Source organism: Triturus cristatus, chromosome 2_1 (genome assembly GCF_964204655.1).
Source record: "Triturus cristatus chromosome 2_1, aTriCri1.1, whole genome shotgun sequence".
Taxonomy (NCBI): domain Eukaryota; kingdom Metazoa; phylum Chordata; class Amphibia; order Caudata; family Salamandridae; genus Triturus; species Triturus cristatus.
The window spans coordinates 1,047,304,608-1,047,325,155 of record NC_140581.1 but is presented as its reverse complement, the minus strand read 5'-3'; the positions used below and the strand labels follow the sequence as shown (position 1 = coordinate 1,047,325,155).

Here is a 20,548-nt window from a genome sequence, read left to right as displayed (position 1 = left end):
ATAAACACACCACCTCACCTGCCTGCTGTGAGGACCCCCTCCTTCTATTGGCCCGTGGCGAGAGCCACTGGACGAGTAGAAGGGGGGGTCCAGATTTCGCGGGCACGTTTGTAAAAATCGCTGCATTTTTACAAAACTGATGATTTCGGGATTTTTTTGCAAATCGCTAAATCCTGCGGGGTCTGACAAGTATATAAAACGCATGATAAAAATGCGTACTCCTACAATGTCTCCCTAACTAGTTGTACCTAAATGTACCTAGCATCTGTGTAGGTGTTATGCCAAGAGTCCCTCTAGGATCTAGTAAACCCCATTACCTAAGAATGAGAGAATATGGGACCCCGTCCTGGTCTCGAGATGGACACCCCGCGAGGGATGTTAGACCACTACTACCTGGAGCGTCTGCATGCAGGAACCTCAGCGTCTCTGGTCAGTGAGTCAGCCGGGAAATCTCGGTCTCCTCTATCTTCCTACGCAAGATGTGATGTATCTATACCCATAGGTCTCCCAAGGGGTCTTACCTTGCCTTGTTACTGTGTCGGCCTAAAGGATGACGTTGGAACTGAACTTTATACAGAGATATTATACAGGAGATGGTAATCCTACTGTTAGTCCTGCTGTGCTTCCAAGAAGCCTCATGCATAATGTATGAGAATAGAACCAGGGAAAAACCCGCGTTCTGAATGCAGTGTCATATCTATGTAAAAGGTCAGTCCCTAAGAACAGTTATGTATGTAATGCAGGGAAGAATATAGGTGAAAGGTTACAATGTTACCTGCGCCTATATAGGGTACCTGCATGGAATATAACAGTTGGTGAGACGTCAGTTGATTCGTTTCTCTTAGACCTTTACTGGTCGGAGAGTAAGGAAATATTTTTTTGTTGTCTAGGATTTCCTGTACTATTCGTAACAAACTCCTTCCAGTTCAGTAAATCAGCCTCCCCACCCCCAGCTGCTCTCCTGCTATAATTCCCTTGGTATGTGGGTGGAAAGATATTGACAGTGAGCACCCAGGAAGAAAGCAAGCACTAGAAGGCACTAGGGGGAATGCATATCCAATCCATTACTTACTATATAATAATTGCGCTGACACAGTTGCAGTACACGAGACTCAACTGCTCTGTTTCTATCTGTCCCTAGCAGTGGAAGATAAGGACAAAGATAACATTAGGTGTCTACAAAGGTGACGCTAAAATTGCACCAAAATATTTTTTTTTCTGACGGCAGTCTTCAATAAGTATTCTTATATCAGTGCAGTACTCCACTTCTTTGGTCTAATGGTGGGCAAAGCAACCTATTCAGTCATTAAAAAATGAAGAAGAGAAGCCCACTACGCTCCCACAGACTCCACTCATGTATGTAGGATTCACCGTCATGGAGTGTGTGTTAAAGAAAGCCATTGTACTATGGAAAGGAATTTATACATGTGTTACCACTGGATTTCCTATGTCTAGAATGGGCTGTAGGGTTATCTTGCATGAAAATCAAAGCACCCGCTTTCCATCTTCTAATGTGTTCTATTTGCTGTCTGGATAAAACTTAATTAACTAGCATTTTGAAAGGTAGTTATATTTTAATATGTGTTTCATCCCGTGGCTCAGGGGCTTCTCAGGGTACCCGGTGCAGAGAAAATATATTCCCACTTTTAAATTGTATCTTAAATTGTATTTTTTATTTAATCCTAGGGAAATAAAACAAATCTTTTCATCCATGGCATGTGTCAATGGAAGTTTCGTTAAACAGAGGTAAGTAAGAAACCCTGATCATGGTAGAATTCTTGTGCTCGTAATATTTATCACAAAATATGCTTTAAAATAAAACCATCTCTGTGAATCCAGCAGCAACAATTGTCTATTTCTTCTAAGCAACTTCGAAAGCTCCAGCACCTGTTTCTCTCTATCTCTTCTGAAACCACCCTCTCATAAACTATAGCCACCCCAATGGGTCATACAAAAAGACCTTTTTTCCAAACGTATTTTCATGAATGCACTTCTTGAATATGCTCGGGTTTGTCCTACAAGTATTTCAAATTCTAGTATTGTAAATAAAATAGAAATATATTTTAATGAAAACTAATTAATTGAGTCCTCCTACACTGGTCGAACCTCCTGAAAATTATATCTTTACTGGAAATGTAGTAAGTATTCTTACACTTAAGTGGAAGGCTGCTTTTTCTTTTACAAGGGGCTTTACACTAGTTGACAGACACCCATAGAGAAGCTCACACAGATCAGTGTTTGAAACATTCACATGAAGGCCAAATCAGTAATTGAGCTAGATAACAAACCATGCGCATTTTAACAATTCTAGGACATGACTGGCAAATAGTTACATGTCCAAGAACCTCACTGAGAATAGATCCTTCTTTCATTCTCTGCCCCATAGAGCCTTCATTTTCCCCCTGTGAAAAAATGTTGCCTATGCAGAAAGGATGTGTCGCCAAAATCGTTAACAGCGGTTGAATTGTAATTTATTGTAATGAAATAATGAATGAGTTACTGTCCATTCTTTCGCCTTATGTACCTAATTTCTACCCTGTTGGCATCAGTGGGAAGATGAGGAAGACCTGAGCTGTGACAGTGTCTGTAGAACGGCTGTATAGTTGATTTAAAGTAGCCTCATGCTCAGGCTAACCTCCTCTTTCCTCCTTTTACATCTCAGAGGGGTGTGTGTGGAACTCAGAGATACTGCTGAAGGAGCCGGGTTCCATGTTCTATATCCGCTCAGGAACCTAGAGTCGATGGTTCTTTTTCTCAGCATGAAAGCGTGGAAGAGAGACAAATCGTTAGTAAATCAATCATCTCAATTCCAATTTACAATGACTCTTAAAAATCACAGACTCCCAATTAAGTTTAGTTGGTTTATTACAAAGCCAAAAATAACTGGACGTACAAGCACCTCAAAGTGAGGTTGTAGAAATACATTGGAACTAATACAAAGTCAAATCTATGGATGAAGTTAAGCCGGGGCAACATGCACAAAAAGATTAATTCGAGAATCAGGATACAAAAGATTATCGAGCAGACATCAAGATTCCCCTTCATCAGAAGTTTGTGGGTATAAAGCATTAATCTGTCTCTACACTAGCACTAAGGTGACATCCCTCAGTAGCATTTCCCAGGCAAGATCAGTTAAGATGTCATTGTGTGAAGCCTTCCTAAGAAGTCTCTTCACATCAGTTGGGTCAAGCAGCATAAAGCCAGAGCTCGTTCTAAAATGCTCTCTCTCAAGGTAAGGCAGAAGTCTCCAGACACTTTTCCTAGTTAGGATACATCAATATCCCCATGATTCCTCCACCTGCAACAGAAATGTGAGAAAGAACAAATCCAACATGCACATGAAATTCAACTATTAAATCTAATGCGAGAGCTTCCAGGGAAAACACATTTCAGGCCTACAGAAATTGGGCAACATAAGAAAATGGAACGCAGGCATTATGAAATTTCATATAAATTGTACACTCTTTACTGAGCACTTCTAAATTAACACATTACTACATAAGCGCATCAAATACATGAATAATTGTCAACAGTATGTACGAGTTCGAGGCATGTGGGCTGCTGAATTCATATCTGTGCATAGATCGCCGCCTAGTGTTGGGTCCGGATGTTTGCACGTTGTTGTCCTGGAAGAGTCTTCGAAGTATCCTTGGATAGGTGACTCCTCCCCTGGACTACAGTGCGCATGGGCATCCTCTCCATCCTCAGATTGTTTTTTTCCGCCATTGGGTTCGGATGTGCTATCTTAGCTCAAGTTAGGAAAATATTTTTTCGAGGCCAAAAGGCCTTTAGTTCGCGTCGGTACTGTTTATCGATCGGGTTTCGATAGAATTTGTTAGCTTACTAACTTTCAGCACCGACTGCTTTCGCATTTACCTGTCCATCGATGACTTCGACGATGGAATCCAGGACGCCGTTCAAAAGGTGTCCGGTATGCAATGCGAAGTACCCACACATCGACGTCCATCCGGTGTGCAACAAATGCCTTTCGCCGGACCACGACGAATCAACATGCATGGCCTGTGCCCGGTTCCGCTCGAAGAAGACTCTGCGGAATCGACGAGCGGCGAGACTCGAGGCGCAGCACGCGGCACCGGCCCCGACAGACATCTTCGGCGAGGCCGAGGACGTCGAGGAATTGGAAGTCTTGCCCTCCAGTCCCGTTTCCGAACACGAACCCGGATCGGACGAGGAAGACGAGTCACTCTTCCACAGAGGTGAAGACGACACCGAGGTAGGAGACGACGAGGAGGCCTTCGGGGCCGAAGAAAGTAGCTCCAATGATGAACAAGGCCTACCTGTTCAAACCGTTCAAACACCAGTGCCACAGCCTATGGCTCCGGTCGAGGGATCGCCTTCGGGCCTTACCCGAGACCCATCCCGCAGTTCTTCGGCCCCGCCCTCGGGCCCGGCCTCGGACGTTCAGCGGCAGCCATTACTACATAAACAGGCTGGTTTCCCTATCACAAAACCGAAACCGAAGGCTGCTCAGGTTCCACCGAAACCGAAACTGAAAGTAGCGCTGGTCGGATCGAGGCCTTCGACGCCAGCGCACCGCGTCGGCACCGACCGCACCAAGAGGGACTTCGGTGCCGAACTTGAGGCGGGCGACGTTGGAGTCGACAAACGGAAAAAAGCCATCGGCACCGACAAACCTGCTCGGCTACCGGCACCGACGACACCAAGGGCCGTACCGCCTGCTGTGTCTCACATCGCTCCCTCGACGACACCTAAGCCTCAGGTATCGAAGACTTCGACGGTGATCTCTTCACCCCGACTCGATGACCCTCCGGCACCGAAAAAATCTACGGCCGCCTCTACGAGCCTGGCCGGTGCCAAAGCCTCGAAGGCGCCCCAAGTACGACCTGGTGTGACGCAAGGCAGCAAAACCACACCTGTCCTCCAGGACACGTCGGGCTCCGGTTCGGTCGGAGCTCCCGCAGCCTCTTCGGTGCCGACCAACATTACCTTCGGCTTGCCTCCGTCAACAATCCCAAAAATGTTCCAACTCAGGACACGGGTCACCCAACCTACGGTCACACCTGCTGAGACGTCTCCAGCACGTATCATCGACGCCGGCACTGGCAGAATGATTCTCCAGGACCGAAGGATAACTTCGGAGCCGCCATTGGACCCTTTCAGGATCCCACTAAAAAGGAAGTTGCCTGCAGAATCGGAACCTCTCCTTTATGAACCCTTCCATTCATCCTACCAGGATCCACACCGGTTCTCCCCCACACGCTCCGATACAGACGCATTGGAGGACTACATGGCTGACCAAGTCCCCTACCATGTAGACACGGACCCTGATGACCAGCAGGACCCTGATCAAACTTGGGGCGACCCTGCAGACCCCAGTGCACCTCTCGATGCACAGGATCCACAACTCTATGGGGCAAAGACATCTCCTACGGAGGATACTGCAGCGTTCAATGCTCTTATCGAACGTGCTGCCAATAACCATGGGGTGCAGCTTCACTCTGATACCATCGAAGATGACTTTCTAATGGACACCTTTGCATCCTCAGAAAGACATGTAAAGACTCTGCCAATGTTGAAGGGGGTCCTCAAACCAGCCAAGGACATTTTCAAAGAACCCACCAGGGCACGAGTGATAAACCCCAGGATTGATAAAAAATACAGATCAGCACCTGGGGATCCTACTTACATCAGAGGACAATTACCACTCGACTCCATCGTCGTAGCGAATGCACGCAAGAGGGCACACTCGCAAACAACAGGTGACGCTCCTCCCCCGGACAAAGAGTCCAAGGTGTTAGAAACCTCTGGCAAGCGAGTTGCCGCCCAAGCTGCCAACATATGGCGCATAGCCAACACTCAGGCGCTCCTTGCTCGCTATGATAGAGCGCACTATGACACACTTGAGCAAATATTCCAACATCTCCCTGACCAGTTCAAGGAAGGCGCAGAAATGCTCATCAGAGAAGGACAGCTACTAACGAACGCTTCCATCAAATGCGCACTAGATGTTGCAGACACGGCTGCCAGAGCCATAAACACAAGCGTCATGTTGCGACGACATGCCTGGCTACGGATCTCAGGATTCAAGCCTGAGGTACAAAACAATATACTGAACCAGCCCGTCAACCCCGACTATTTATTCGGGCCAGAGGTTGACACCACCCTCGAAAAGATAAAAAAGGATACGGACACTGCAAAGTCCATGGGCGCACTACAAACTCAGTCCTTTCGGAGCGGCTCCTTTCGTCGCCCCGGAAACAAGGGAGCAGGTAGAGGACAGGGGTCACAACAAACATATAACAAAGGCAATACACAGACCACCTATGATAAAAACACCCGAGGTGGATATCGTGGCTCCAGCACAAAGGGCAGAGGACGCGGCTACGGCAACACCAGGTCCTCCCCCAAGAACAAGCAGTGACGCCCTCTCCCTTCCTCCCGACCACATAACACCTGTCGGGGGAAGGCTACAAAGGTTCCTGTCCACGTGGAATTCCATCACCACGGACAGGTGGGTCAAAGATATTATAAAATACGGTTACTGTCTGGAGTTAACCTCCACTCCACCCACAATACCACCAAGAAGCCGTCCTATGTCCTCAGAGCACTTAACGCTCTTACAGCAAGAAGTGCAAAGTATGCTTCTAAAAGGCGCTATAGAGGTCGTACCCATCCACGAGCAGGGTGCGGGAGTGTACTCCCTCTACTTCTTAATTCCAAAAAAGGACGGGTCGCTCAGACCTATATTGGACCTGAGACCCCTGAACCAGTACATTCTTTCAGAGCACTTTCATATGCTCACTCTACAGCAAGTCCTTCCGCTTCTCAAGCAGGGAGACTTCCTAGCCACACTGGACCTCAAGGATGCGTACTTTCACATACCCATCCACCCCTCACACAAAAAATACCTCAGGTTCACTGTTCAGGGGCAGCACTATCAGTTCAAAGTCCTTCCCTTCGGCGTGACAACAGCGCCCAGGGTTTTCACGAAGTGCCTCGCTACGGTGGCAGCACATCTACGGAGGCAGCATATACACGTCTACCCCTACCTAGACGACTGGCTCGTTCAAGCGAAGTCAGCCCAGCAATGTGCAAGCCACATGTCCCGCACCATTCACCTTCTTCACAGTCTGGGATTCTCACTGAATTATCCAAAGTCCCATCTCCAGCCCGCACACGTACAACAGTACCTAGGTGCGACTATAGACACTCTGGCGGCCACAGCTCAGCCAAATTTAGTGAGGATCGACAGCATACAACTGCTGATCTCCAAATTCAAACCCAATCACTCACTTCCAGCGCGAGTGTTCATGCAGTTGATAGGCATGATGGCCTCCTGCATCTTCATAGTCCCGCACGCGAGATTACATATGCGCCCACTTCAGGAGTGCCTAGCACGTCAGTGGAATCAGGCTCAAGGACAGTTAAAGGACCTAGTGTTGGTGAGCGGTCGGGCATACAACTCTCTGCATTGGTGGAATCCACAAAACCTTTGCAAGGGCCGACCGTTCCAAGAGCCTGTCCCACAAATAGTACTGACAGCGGACGCGTCTCTCCAGGGATGGGGAGCTCATGTACTCCACTACACAGTGCAAGGACTATGGACAACACAACAAAAGAAGTTGCACATCAACCTTCTGGAATTGATGGCAATCTTCCTAGCCATGAAGGCGTTCAAAGTACATCTATGCAACAAGGTCGTGTTGATCCGGACGGACAACATGACCGCAATGTACTACATACAGAAACAGGGAGGCACACACTCTCCACAGTTGTCTCATCTGGCTCAGAGCATGTGGAAGTGGGCCATTCAAAGGAACATGTTCCTCATGGCGGAACACCTCCCTGGCAAGGACAACCAGATGGCGGATCTGCTCAGCAGACACAGCCACCAAATGCACGAGTGGGAGTTACACCCATCAGTACTCCAACCGTACTTTCAGCAGTGGGGTCATCCGGAGATAGACCTATTCGCGACAAGCGAAAACGCAAAATGCCCAAGCTTCGCCGCCAGATTCCCACATCCGCAGTCGCAGGGCAATGCGATATGGATGAACTGGTCCGGCAGATTTGCGTACGCTTTTCCCCCAGCGCCATTGATACCGCTAGTGGCCCGCAAACTCCGACAACACTCCCTCACACTCGTCCTAGTTGCTCCCACGTGGGCACGCCAGCCGTGGTACACCACCTTCCTCGAACTTTCCGTGGTGCCGCATCAAAGGCTGCGGATCAAACCCGCGCATTTGACGCAGAACCATGGAGAGGTTCAGCACCCAGATCCGCAACAGCTGAATCTGGCGATCTGGCTCCTGAAGTCCTAGAGTTTGGCTATCTCAAACTGCCACCTGACTGTATGGACATCATCAAGGAGGCCAGGAGACCCACTACCAGAGCTTGCTATGCAGCCAAATGGAAAAGGTTCGTCATTTATTGCGGAAATAATGACATCAACCCGCTGGACGCATCCATCCAAAACATCATCTGTTATCTCTTACACCTATATCGATGCAATCTGGCGTACACCTCTATACGTGTCCATTTGACCGCAATATCAGCCTATCTGCAAACCAGGCAGCACCTCTCTCTATTCAGAGTGCCTGCCATCAAAGCATTCTTGGAGGGGCTCAAACGAGTCATTCCACCTAGTCACCCACCGGCTCCAATGTGGAACCTCAACTTGGTCCTCACACGCCTGATGGGTCCACCCTTTGAACCTCTACACTCATGCGAGATTCAATTCCTTACCTGGAAAGTGGCCTTCCTAGTAGCGATCACTTCCCTCAGAAGAGTTAGTGAACTCCAGGCACTAACCGTTCAAGAGCCATTTATTCAGGTTCACGCTAACAGGGTCGTACTACGTACCAACCCCAAGTTCATGCCCAAGGTAATATCACAGTTCCACATGAACCAGACTATTGAACTGCCCGTTTTCTTCCAAAACCCACAAACTGTTGCAGAAAGGGCACTACATACACTAGATGTACGGAGGGCCCTCATGTACTACATCGACAGGACTAAACCATTCAGGAAGACAAAACAACTGTTCGTTGCCTTTGCCCCACACCACAAAGGTAACGCCATCTCCAAAGCAGGGATAGCCAGATGGATAGTTAAGTGTATTCAAATCTGTTATCAAAAGGCAAAACGCACATTAACTATTCCACCACGAGCCCACTCAACACGTAAGTTGGGGGCTTCCATGGCCTTCCTAGGAAATATTCCCCTGCATGATATATGCAGAGCAGCCACATGGTCACTACACACACATTTACAAAACACTATTGCGTAGATGTGCAGTCAAAACAGCAGGCAGCTGTAGGACAGGCTGTTCTCAAAACACTTTTTCAGACCGCTGCAGCTGGCACGGGTAGCCGCCGCTAATAGAGGGCACTGCTATGTATTCTATGCACAGATATGAATTCAGCAGCCCACATGCCTCGAACTGAATATGCTACTTACCAGTATGCATCTGTTCTTGGCATGTAGGGCTGCTGACATTCATATCGCCCTCCCTCCTCCCCGGCGCCTGTCGCAGCTGCAGCTCTCAGAATTACTGCAAGCATGGTCATCACTTTCTGTATCTACTCCATCACTGCCACAATGGCGAAAAACAATCTGAGGATGGAGAGGATGCCCATGCGCACTGTAGTCCAGGGGAGGAGTCACCTATCCAAGGATACTTCGAAGACTCTTCCAGGACAACAACGTGCAAACATCCGGACCCAACACTAGGCGGCGATCTATGCACAGATATGAATGTCAGCAGCCCTACATGCCAAGAACAGATGCATACTGGTAAGTAGCATATTCAATACTACACATTAATATTTTCAGCTAATCACATCTGAATATAACGTTACTCTCTTCACATTTACATTGAACTGTCCCTAATACACCAAAATTCACGTTATTATAGTTCACATTCTAGAGTCTTAGGTTATATTTGCGGGTGCGGACTACTTGTGATTATGATGCACCCCTACAAATGAAAAAGTGCATTTTGCACTACATCACTGCTTATAGTTGCTGAACACCTGGTGTGACATAGTTAGCTAAAAGAACGATGGAATGCCTGGTAATGCCCTTGACTGAGACTTTTGCAAACGTTACACTCATCACCTTTTGGTGGCTGCTTTGAGGCTCATTTCTTCCTCAGCTTCTCCTCCAGATTTCTCCTATGTGACATGAGCATCTCTTTTCTTCATACATTTGCATGTCTACCACACAAGATAGCAAAGCAAATCTATGTAGATTTGCTCAAAGCACGAGTACAGGAATCATCTGCGCAGCTGCTGAAATTCACAGAGGGCTCCTGTTTGCACCTAAGGACTGAAGAATTGCTTCATGGCAACAGGTGATGGCAAAAAAAGAGGTTCCAAAAGGTTCCTGGTCTCAGCTACCGTAGGTACTCATGATATGCAGGCTTGGGGGACCTCCACCCGATCCAATGACTTTGGCAAGGTGTCAGCCCAACGCCCAGCACAATGATCCTTAATACTTTAGTCAGTGCCTTTAATGTCCTGAGAGGTAGCCATGTTTCTCCCATAGTCGGTGGTCCTGGTAGCAGGCTAGAGCTGTTCCTTGAGATAGGATAAGCTGGAAGGTGGTCCCGGATAGTCTGGGCCCAATTCACAGAACTAACTTAAGACAAAATCCTAAACTTACTACCATTTTGGTATTCACAGAAGGCACTTACTCATTTCGGTATTCACAGAAGTTAGGAGTCCTAACTTTAGGACTCCTAAATGCCTTCTGTGAATACCGAAAGTCTTAAAGTTAGGATTTTTCTCAGTTTAGGAGTAGTAAAGTTAGGACTCCTAACTTTAGGACTCCTAAACTGAGAAAAATCCTAACTTTAAGACTTTTGGTATTCACAGAAGGCATTTAGGAGTCCTAAAGTTAGGAGTCTTGACTTTACTACTCCTAAACTGAGGAAAATCCTAACTTTAAGACTTTCGGTATTCACAGAAGGCATTTAGGAATCCTAAAGTTAGGACTCCTAACTTCTGTCAATACCAAAATGAGTAAGTGCCTTCTGTGAATACCAAAATGAGTAAGTGCCTTCTGTGAATACCAAAATGGTAGTATCGGGCCCAAGGTGTCGGTTTGGAAAAGGGCTTGCTTATTACAGCAGAGTTCCAACCGCGATACCCCCAGCTCTTTGAAGGACTTTAGTGCAGAGAAGGATTTCCCATTGGCAAGCTCAAGTAGACTTAGTTTGTCTTCCCCATATATTTATATGTAGATGGCAATAGTAGATTGACGTATTCTTTAAGTCACGAAATATGCCAGCCAGGAATCCGCCTCCTTCCCCGGTTTGAAGCACGAAAGGGAGGATAGAAATGCATATGGGTGGTCGACGAGTTGCGTCATGCTTACAAGTCTGGCCAACCCACACCTCCATCCGTGTGTGATGTGAGGAGAAGATGAAATGCACAGAAGGAGTGTACACTGTATATTTCTTGCAGGGTTCAGGTTTTGCAGAGGGACACAACCTGGACTGCTTAGGGCACACAGGGATGGGTCCAGTGCCAAGTGTAGGCTTTGGTCAACTGCATATTACGTAATGTGGACCTTATTGTTGTTTTCTCTACTTGCAGTCTATTGCCATTCTTTGGGGATTTCCTAATATTTCTTGCCATTCTCTTTTAAGATTGTCTGTATGCTCTCATGTCTAGTACACATTCATGTCTGTATACTCTTATGTCTAGCACACATTCATGTCTGTATATTCTCATGTCTAGCACATATTCGAATCCAGCTTGCAGTGCCTGGGCCTTTGACAAAACCTAAATCATTTATGACATTACTTTCAGGATTCGATTAGTGTGTAAATGACTCTGTTGATTGATCATTGATTGCCTTTTTGGCCTCTGGGTATTCACAAACTAATATTATTGTAAAATGATGCTCAATAGTTTTATTTATTGTTGTATGAAAGTAATTTCAAGGCTTTTCTCAAACTTGTGTCCATTCTTTTCGGTAGAGAGAAACATTGTAAAACTTCAGATATATCATGGATTGACCTCAAGGCCGCCTCCCACTTTTTTGACATGATTGCAAATCGTGAACAGGTTTTACAGCAGGTAAGGCAAATACTTTTACAAATTGTGTCCACTAGAAAACTATTGCCCGGTTTTCAAATCTTTTTAGAGTAAGTGCATCTCACTCCTGGAATTCAGTAGCGTGTAACACGAGTAGCCCATGTAAAAGTTTGCTGAATCTGGACCTATGATGTCACATTGTGCAGCCTGTTGCAAATTATTTCAAAAGTAGACAAATATGAATCAGTATTGTAAATTGTGCAAACAACTCGGACATGGGTGGTGATATGGGCATGTGGGCTACGCCTGCCCGATGTTGAGTAAAATTCTAAGTGGATAGGCAACTTTGAGCAGAAAATGGTGTAATTTTACTTCGTGCCATGGGGACATTGTGGGTAGGGACTAAAGAATCTGATATGTTATATGTTAAAGGTTGTCCTTCTGTAAGCTAATGCTGATAAGGTTGAAGGGATGGTTTGACATATCTTATGTTAAATGTAAACTCTTGAATAAAGAAATTAAAAAAAGAGGTGACTGGTATTGTAAGTAAAGTTTTGGGCCCTAACATATGGTATTGACGTCTTGATGAACAGTGAGAAATCTTTCCCTAGCAGCAGCTGTTACCACATGCTATGGTTTGGGCTCTTCTGCACACAGAGGGGGGACATGTCCTCCCTGCAGATGAGGGTCCAGCTACATTTCAGAGCCCGAATGGAATGCTCAACTAGGCAGCAGAGTTAGAAAGGAAAATGAAAAAATATAGCTGTAGCCGGTGTAATGATGGATTTCCCATTCTGAAATACAGAATAAATGGAATATTGCTCATAACTCAAGCTAGACTTCTGATACACAGGACGCAAATTAAATTATCTGTAGGCTACTAAAAAATAGGCACTATTGAGTGTGATTCTGTGTATCTTTCAGTTTTTCAAAATGATTATACAAATAATAACCTTATTATATATATCTTCCTCTCATTTTTTCTTCAGATTAGTTACTGCTTGAGGAACTGCATTATTCCTGAGCTCTCAAAGCTTCCTGCTCATCGTGATGCCCTGGCTATATTCCTTCTCCTTCCTGAATGCTCTTTGATACATAAGTCCCAGGAGGCTCTGCCTCTTGTTGCTGCATTTGCAAAGGCTGTTAATAATCTGAAACCAACATCTCTGAAAATACTAGGTAAGTTGATTAGGACATTTTCAGTTCTGTTTAAGGACATCAACAGCCACTGTGATAAAATGATACATTTTTGCCCGAGATACCTGACATTTACTTGCAGTCTTTTAGCGTGTGTGTTTTTGTGGTTGGTCTTGGAAAAACATTTTGTGTACATGAATAAAGTTTTTGTTATTCAAATATAGGCAGGGTGAGGATAACCCATGATAATGTTGACTCCAAACCCACAATGCCCTACATTGTAGATGTATCTTCACATTGTTTTTCCCAACTTCGGGTTCACAAGCACTCGCACTATCGTACCAAAGAAGTGCAAACCTGACTACTCAGGGCCTGACTCACAAACTGCACTTTGTAGTACGCTTTACAGAACTACAAAATGTACTCCAAATTGCAATTCCCAAAGTACAGGCAGAATTTTATGCCTACGCATTACCAATTGTAATGTGTGCTAAGTTCTCTGTCCAACTGCAGACTCTCCGCATACGTAAATACACTTTTTAGCATCAAATTTGGGAGGGACATCAAAGAGTGGGTGGAAAAAGGCACAGACTTACAACAAAAGGGGATGGGATTAGGGCGGAGTAAGAAGGGTTTAGGGAGGGACATCACCCACCTGCACTCGAGTAAGCCAATAGATTTACACAGGGGGCGGAGACATAGAACTTAACTTTTGTAGTAAATTTACACTTGGAGTTTGTGAATACCGAAAAGAAGTAAACTTATTCCAAAGTTTACTCAAACTCGTAAGTTACTTTTGTGAATAATGTTGAAAGTGACCAGAATTACAGCATTTGTGGATGGTTGGTTGCTTTCTAGTCTGTGATCAGAATCCATGTCTGTGAAGTGCATTTTCGGTTTCTTATGAATCCTAGAATTCCAGCTCCATAGTGTTTCATAAGACATTTAAAATCCACAAATTAAATACATTTTGGAATAATTGTCATAAAGCCAAAGTAGTACAGTCAAGGAAAACATGAGAACAGACTAAAAAAGCGGATACACTTCTGGTTCACAAAGGTACATAACCAGGATATGGAAGGGAGTGATAGAGCTGAAATATGACATGCAGAGACTTCAAATTAGTTCTTTTTTTTTTTTTTTTACAAATGCCAGCAGGTTGGGAAAGGTGAGCATTTGGTGGAGTAATGGAGAAATGCCAGAGGCGTAACTTTCAATAGTGTATCTCAAAAAGGGCCACTTTTGATCAAACGTTTCCCGAGGCATGATCACCTATGCAAAGTCGGGCATGCAATTGCTTCAAAGGCTTCATGACTCCCAATTGGCAGCTGGACTTTTTAGTTATGTAAGCACAAGCTTAACTTGGATATGACGACAGAACATTGCAGCAAACTGAATACCCCCCCACTGACACTGTCCCTCCTGGCCTGAGAGTGAGCAGATACAGGATCATTCCGTAAGGGTGCAGGCAGCTGGGATAGTGAAGGCCAAAATTTGATAGCAGCAGGTGACTGCGACACCAAGACCCAGGAGATTTTATTAAATTGCTTCAGCCATTCTGGTCAGCTGGGCTGCAAACACCTCATGGTTCTCTGACAGCTCAGTTAGTCCAGACAAACTCTAGGTAGATGTTCAGTGGGCTTAGCCCTTTGGAGGCCGTTGAGGGGTCAGCTCCTCTCTGTGATAAGCAACAGCTCTGCTTGTTCTTGTTTCCAGGAGTCCAGGGCTTATTCTGATCCTCAGAAAAACAACATTTCTGTGTCTGGTAAATGACCAGTTTGATGACTTGATGGCTTTGGGGGGCAATACTAATGCTATTTTGTCAGCACAATAAGGAAGCCTGGGCCAACCAAAGTTATTCCTTAATTAAACGTTTGCTATCTTCACTGATTAGCAAGTGCATCTTTTCTCTCTGTCCATTTTTCATGGGCTCCACTGGAGAGGGCGTCACAGATCAGACCAGTCACAACTGGCTCCAGATGTGTATTCAAAACAGACTGGTATGGCCAAAGAGCTCCCTTTACTAGTGGAATGGATGGTGACTATCCGCTTACCCACAGGTTATCCCAGTTTCACAAAGAAGTCCTGGCCAAGAGAAGTGGCTGGCTATCAATTCTACTAGAGAATAGACACTTTTGTACACTGTTTCCCAAATGGACACCTTCTACTTAGGTTGAATGTTAGTTACAAACACGTCATGCACAGGAAGATAGACAGTTCTACCCATATGGGTGACTGACAGGACTTTAAAGGTGGAAATAGCAGCCTCCATACCAGGGGTACAGCTGAAAAGACTTATATCACTGCCATCATTCTCAGCAAACACCTCAGAGTCTACTAAGAGTTTGGTTGAGCTTACACATTTTAGCGTTTCCTTTAAACCGAGCTTGGCTTTCTTCTCACTCATCTCTTGTAAAAGGTTCTGAATCTCAAATGTTCCACAGATTTGTTGACTCTACTAGAAGAAAAACTTCAAACAAATCAGAGAAAAATCACCAAAGATGGCAATGCAGCTTTTTCAAAGCCAGGCAGAGGACCTTTGATCTAAGGAAGCTACTTGAACATCAACATGCAAAAGCTATCTCAGCACCGCACACAACAAAATACATTTCTGATATTAGGTAAAGGTCTGAAGGTGAGGTGATGGATCCTCTGACTGTGTACAAAATTCTGCCATCTCAGAACACAATTCCCTTTTACTAGACATCACAGTCTCTTACACTGAGTACAATGACGAAGCTGGTAGGATTGATGACATCACACATTCACTTGGCGCCGCAAACATATCTTTATAAGAGACCACTTCAGATGTGCTCAAAAGTCATTAATGGGATAGTATTCTGTTACCCAGTCACCACAAGAATCCATCCTCACAAATTCCACTCAGCTTGCTAGATTCACCTGGGGAATATTAAAACAACATCACTTTTAGCCATAAAACTTTTTATCTTATGTAGGGCAAGTTGGTGCAGATCTAGGTAATACCAGTGTTGAGTTGTACCTCGAAAAGCAAGGCGGGAACAAAGTCATTCCCTCTGTCCTGGTATGTACAGCTAATATGGTAAGGGTGAAGAAAACAGTGTTCGAGGCATGTGTGCTGTAGATACACATGCTTTGCATAAGTCTGCCATCTAGTGTTGGGCTCCGATGAGTACTAGTTGTTTTTGTTCCGAGAAGATTTCTTCAAGTTACAAAGCTGTGTGACTCCTCCTCTTGTAAATACTGCACATTGTCATTGACGCCATCTTCAGATTGTTTTTTTCCGCCGACGGGTTCGGATGTAGTATCTCGTGTTCTGGTTCGAGTCTCATTCGGTCACCCTTCAGTCTGGTATTGATATATATATATATATATATATATATATATATATATATATATATATATATATATATATATATATATATATATATATAGACGGTATTGTTTTGATTAGTATAGTATACATCTCATACTAAATTTCCTAGCTGGTTTTCGACTCGTCTATTTGGCCTACGGGCCACGCCCGTCCGGACAATACTTCTCCATTTCAAACGATATCGAGAATGACTACTAATGGAACACACTCCATTCCATTTCTGTCCGAAGTGGCACTCAAAATACTCTCACACCGACCAACATCCCGTTTGCAACTTATGTCTCTTGCCCGAACATCGAGAGAACACCTTGTGGAAATCAAAAATAATTGCTGTTGGGATGAGCTGGAGCCATCTTGTTTGCAGCACCCATTTTGTTAGCCTTGTGATTCTTCCGTCTTCACTGTTGCTTGCTTTTCTATTCTGCTTGAGTCATCAGCTTTAGTTAACTCCTTCTATTCTAAGCTCAAGCAATGTATATGTGCTGAGAAAAGGCCTGTAGCTGCTAGAATGTACCTGACTAAAGACATAACTGTCATCTGTGTCTTGCAACTGTAAGCAGTTCTGTTCCCCCTCCCACTTTGCTAACTAAGTGATTTCCCATCTGCCCATGTTTGGCTGTAACTATTCCTGTGTATGCGTGTACCTTCTATTTGTAACTACATGCTTACTCTGCAACAAAGGGTGTATATAAGCACCATGGTCTCTGTATTCCATGTACTACCTCAGGCAGCACTTGAGAGTGCTGTGTGGATGTTGTCCCACTCATGAGTGATTAATATACTTGTTGTTTGAATTCCAACTTCAGTGCCAATCTCTATTTTGTTGGTTTAAGGACCCGTGGACAGAGAAGGGTGACCCCTTAAAAGGCACATTTCCACAACCTGTGAGGCCTGTGAGTCTTTTTGGTCTAAAAAGACTCTACAAGATCAAAGGGCAAGACCACAAGAAATGCAGTGCAAGCAAGTTGACGATGTCCCCGACACCTTCGATCGACAAGAGGAGGAGGAAGAGGCTTGAGCAGCACAAGAAGAAACCCCTTCCATACATGACTCTGATTTTGAGTTTCAATCAGAAGAGGACTGGGCCACTCTTCAGCCAGCACAAAAACAAGATACCGTGAGTACCCCCCGCTCTGAAATCCAAATCTTCGACCTCCACTGAGAAAACTGCTCACGGGCCGCCACTGCACACAAGCCATGGCGTGCACAGAAAACATGACTGGGAACCTTCGCCCTCCGGCTCGGCTCCGAAAGTTCAGCCTACAGCAGGGGCCTCTCTAACCCTTCCATCCGAGACCAAAACATCTCACTCTTCGGTCTCGGCACCGAACAAAGACATGTTCTTTCGCAATCCAACCTTCCTCCAGCAAAGACAAAGCTTCCTCAACCGAAATTCATTGTTTTCGGTCCAAAAGCTCCCCCGGATCCTATCCTTGAGCAATTCCCATTCCTTCTTTGTCTGTACCACAATCAACACCCCCACCACCTCACTCACCACAATCGTCTGAGGCTGGTAATATGTCTCCTCAGTCAACAATAGATGAGGATGAGGACATCCCAGATGACACTCAACCAGGGGATCCTTGGGAGGATTATAATATTGATCCTCATGTGGACACTGAACCTGATTTATACCCTAGCCGTCCATCACCACCTGATGATGCATCTCAATGCTTACATACACAGCATTCTTTACATTCTCACCTACCAACAGCAAAACAATCTGAAGATGGCGTCGATGACAATGCGCAGTATTCCTAAGAGGAGGAGTCACACAACCTTGTGACTTAAAAAAAACGTCTTGCAACAAAAACAACTTGTAGTCATCCGAGCACAGCACTAGATGGCGGACTTATGCAAAGCATGTGAATTTGCAGCACTACATGCCAAGAACAGATGCTTACAGGGTAAATAACAGTTCGAGGCATATGAGCTGCAGATCACACACTTAGGATAAGATCGCCATCTGGTGTTGGGCTCGGATGATTGCAGGTTGTTGTTGTCTTCGGAAGAAGCCTTTTGGTCACGAGATAGGTGACTCCTCCTCTGGACAACAGTGCGCATGGGCATCCACTCCATCCTCAGATTGTTTTTTTCCGCCATTGGGTTTGGATGAACTTTTCCACTCCGGCTGAAAACTTCTGAAAATCCAGCTTTCGAAACCATCAACCTTTACAACTCGACGTCGAAATCCAATCGGATACGGCTCATGGAAAGGACACCTTTTAAAAAATGCCCCCAACGTAGAGCAAAGTTCCCCCACAGTGACCACCACGAGGTCTGCAACCTGTGCCTCTCGCCGGAACATAACGAATCCAACTGTCCAGCCTGCGCCGCATTCCGTTCCAAGAAAACCATCCGGGACCGAAGAGCTCGACGCCATATCATGGCCAGACCAGCTCCAGAACCAGAGGACATCTTTGCCCAGGATGTCCCGGAAGACGATTCCGAAGACCTCCAAATCGTATCCGAAGCGGACGATTCTGATGACCTCATCACTCCGGGGCAACAAGTGAGTACCAGTGCCCCTACCCCTACCCCCCAAAAAAGACATTGGTCAAGACTCCGCCAGCTGGCCCCAGTCGCGACCGAAAATCGTCTTCAGAAGCCCCGCCCTCGGGCCCGGCTCCGAAGAAATATAAGCCTGCAGGTGGCTCGGGCTCGAGCAAACCACATGTTATTGTGCCCACAATACCTTCGGCACGAAGATTCAACACCTCTCGGCACCAAAGCAGGCTCCGAGACCATCGAGGCCGAAATCTCCACCGGCACCAAAACGTTCTTCGGCACCGAAGTCTCCACCGGCACCGAAACGTTCTTCGGCACCGAAATCTCCGCCGGCACCGAAGAGTTCTTCGGCACCGAAACCATCCTCGGTACCGAAAAAAGTCCACAAAGACTCTACCGATCACCCAAAACATAGATCGGAACCAAAAAAGTCGGCACCAAAGCCACTTTCGGACAATGAAGAACTTTTTCGCCCAGATCCCACGCAAAAAAGGATTTATATCAATCCAAAAACCGGACATGTCACCGCTGTGCCATACAAGAAAAGGAAGCTGGATACAACACCTCCTCCAGCTCCCATAAAGAAGAAGGACTTTGCCACCTCACCCATTCGTCCTTCCTCTCCTATATCACCTCTCATCCCACCCCCTCTGCCCCCACCTCCTTCTTCTCTACCATCTCCTTCACATACACCACCTCCACAGGATGATGATGATGATTTAGGGGGAGGGGGAGACCCGGATGACCTTAATGATCCTAATGATCCTTTCAGACTCCCGGATACGGCACCCTTAGATGACTGGGCTTACCCTTTACCTGACATTCCTGATCCGACTACATACCCCTCCAAACCCTCCCCTCCTGATGACCACCTAGGGTTTGGACAGCTGAAAAACAGGGCGGCACTGTTCCATGGCGTCACCATGCACTCAGATACACCTGAAGAGGACTTTCTTCTCGACACATTTGAGCAGTCGCAAAAATCAGTTCAGATCTTGCCCATGATTAAAGGGGTCATAAAACACGCCACTGAGGTTTTTAAAGACCCTGTTAGAGCTAGGGTTCTTAACCCCCGAATTGAAAAAAAATATAGACCGGCCCCACAAGATCCCGCGTACATTAAGGCACAGCTCCCTCTAGACTCTTTAGTCGTTTCAAACGCACGAAAGCGGGCTAACTCCCAAACAACAGGAGACACACCGCCCCCGGACAAAGAGTCCAAGTTATTAGAGGCCTCGGGCAAAAGGGTTGCAGCACAAGCTGCTAACCATTGGCGTATTGCCAATACACAAGCCCTATTAGCCCGATATGATAGGGCTCATTATGATCAGCTAGAAGATCTTTTACAACACCTGCCAGATCAGTACAAATCCCAGGCCAATGACCTCATCCAAGAGGGAAAACTGATATCTAATGCATCAATCAAATGTGCATTAGACGCAGCGGACACTGCCTCTAGGGCGGTCAACACAAGCATACTGCTTAGACGCCACGCATGGCTACGTATTTCAGGCTTTAAGCC

General features: G+C 45.8%; 1 protein-coding gene across 2 annotated transcripts in view; it reads left to right on the top strand.

Annotated features, from left to right (window-relative positions):
- Positions 1-20,548, top strand: part of LOC146866324 (E3 ISG15--protein ligase HERC5-like) — a 551,381-nt gene that overhangs the window by 228,883 nt on the left and 301,950 nt on the right. Inside the window, exons 10-12 of one of the 2 annotated variants that reach the window (XM_085635591.1) lie at positions 1,687-1,746; positions 11,969-12,068; positions 13,016-13,205. In XM_085635591.1, coding sequence (XP_085491717.1) covers positions 1,687-1,746; positions 11,969-12,068; positions 13,016-13,205 — 350 coding nt within the window. The remainder of the gene's footprint in view (positions 1-1,686; positions 1,747-11,968; positions 12,069-13,015; positions 13,206-20,548) is intronic. The other variant, XM_085635598.1, reaches the window with a different exon arrangement.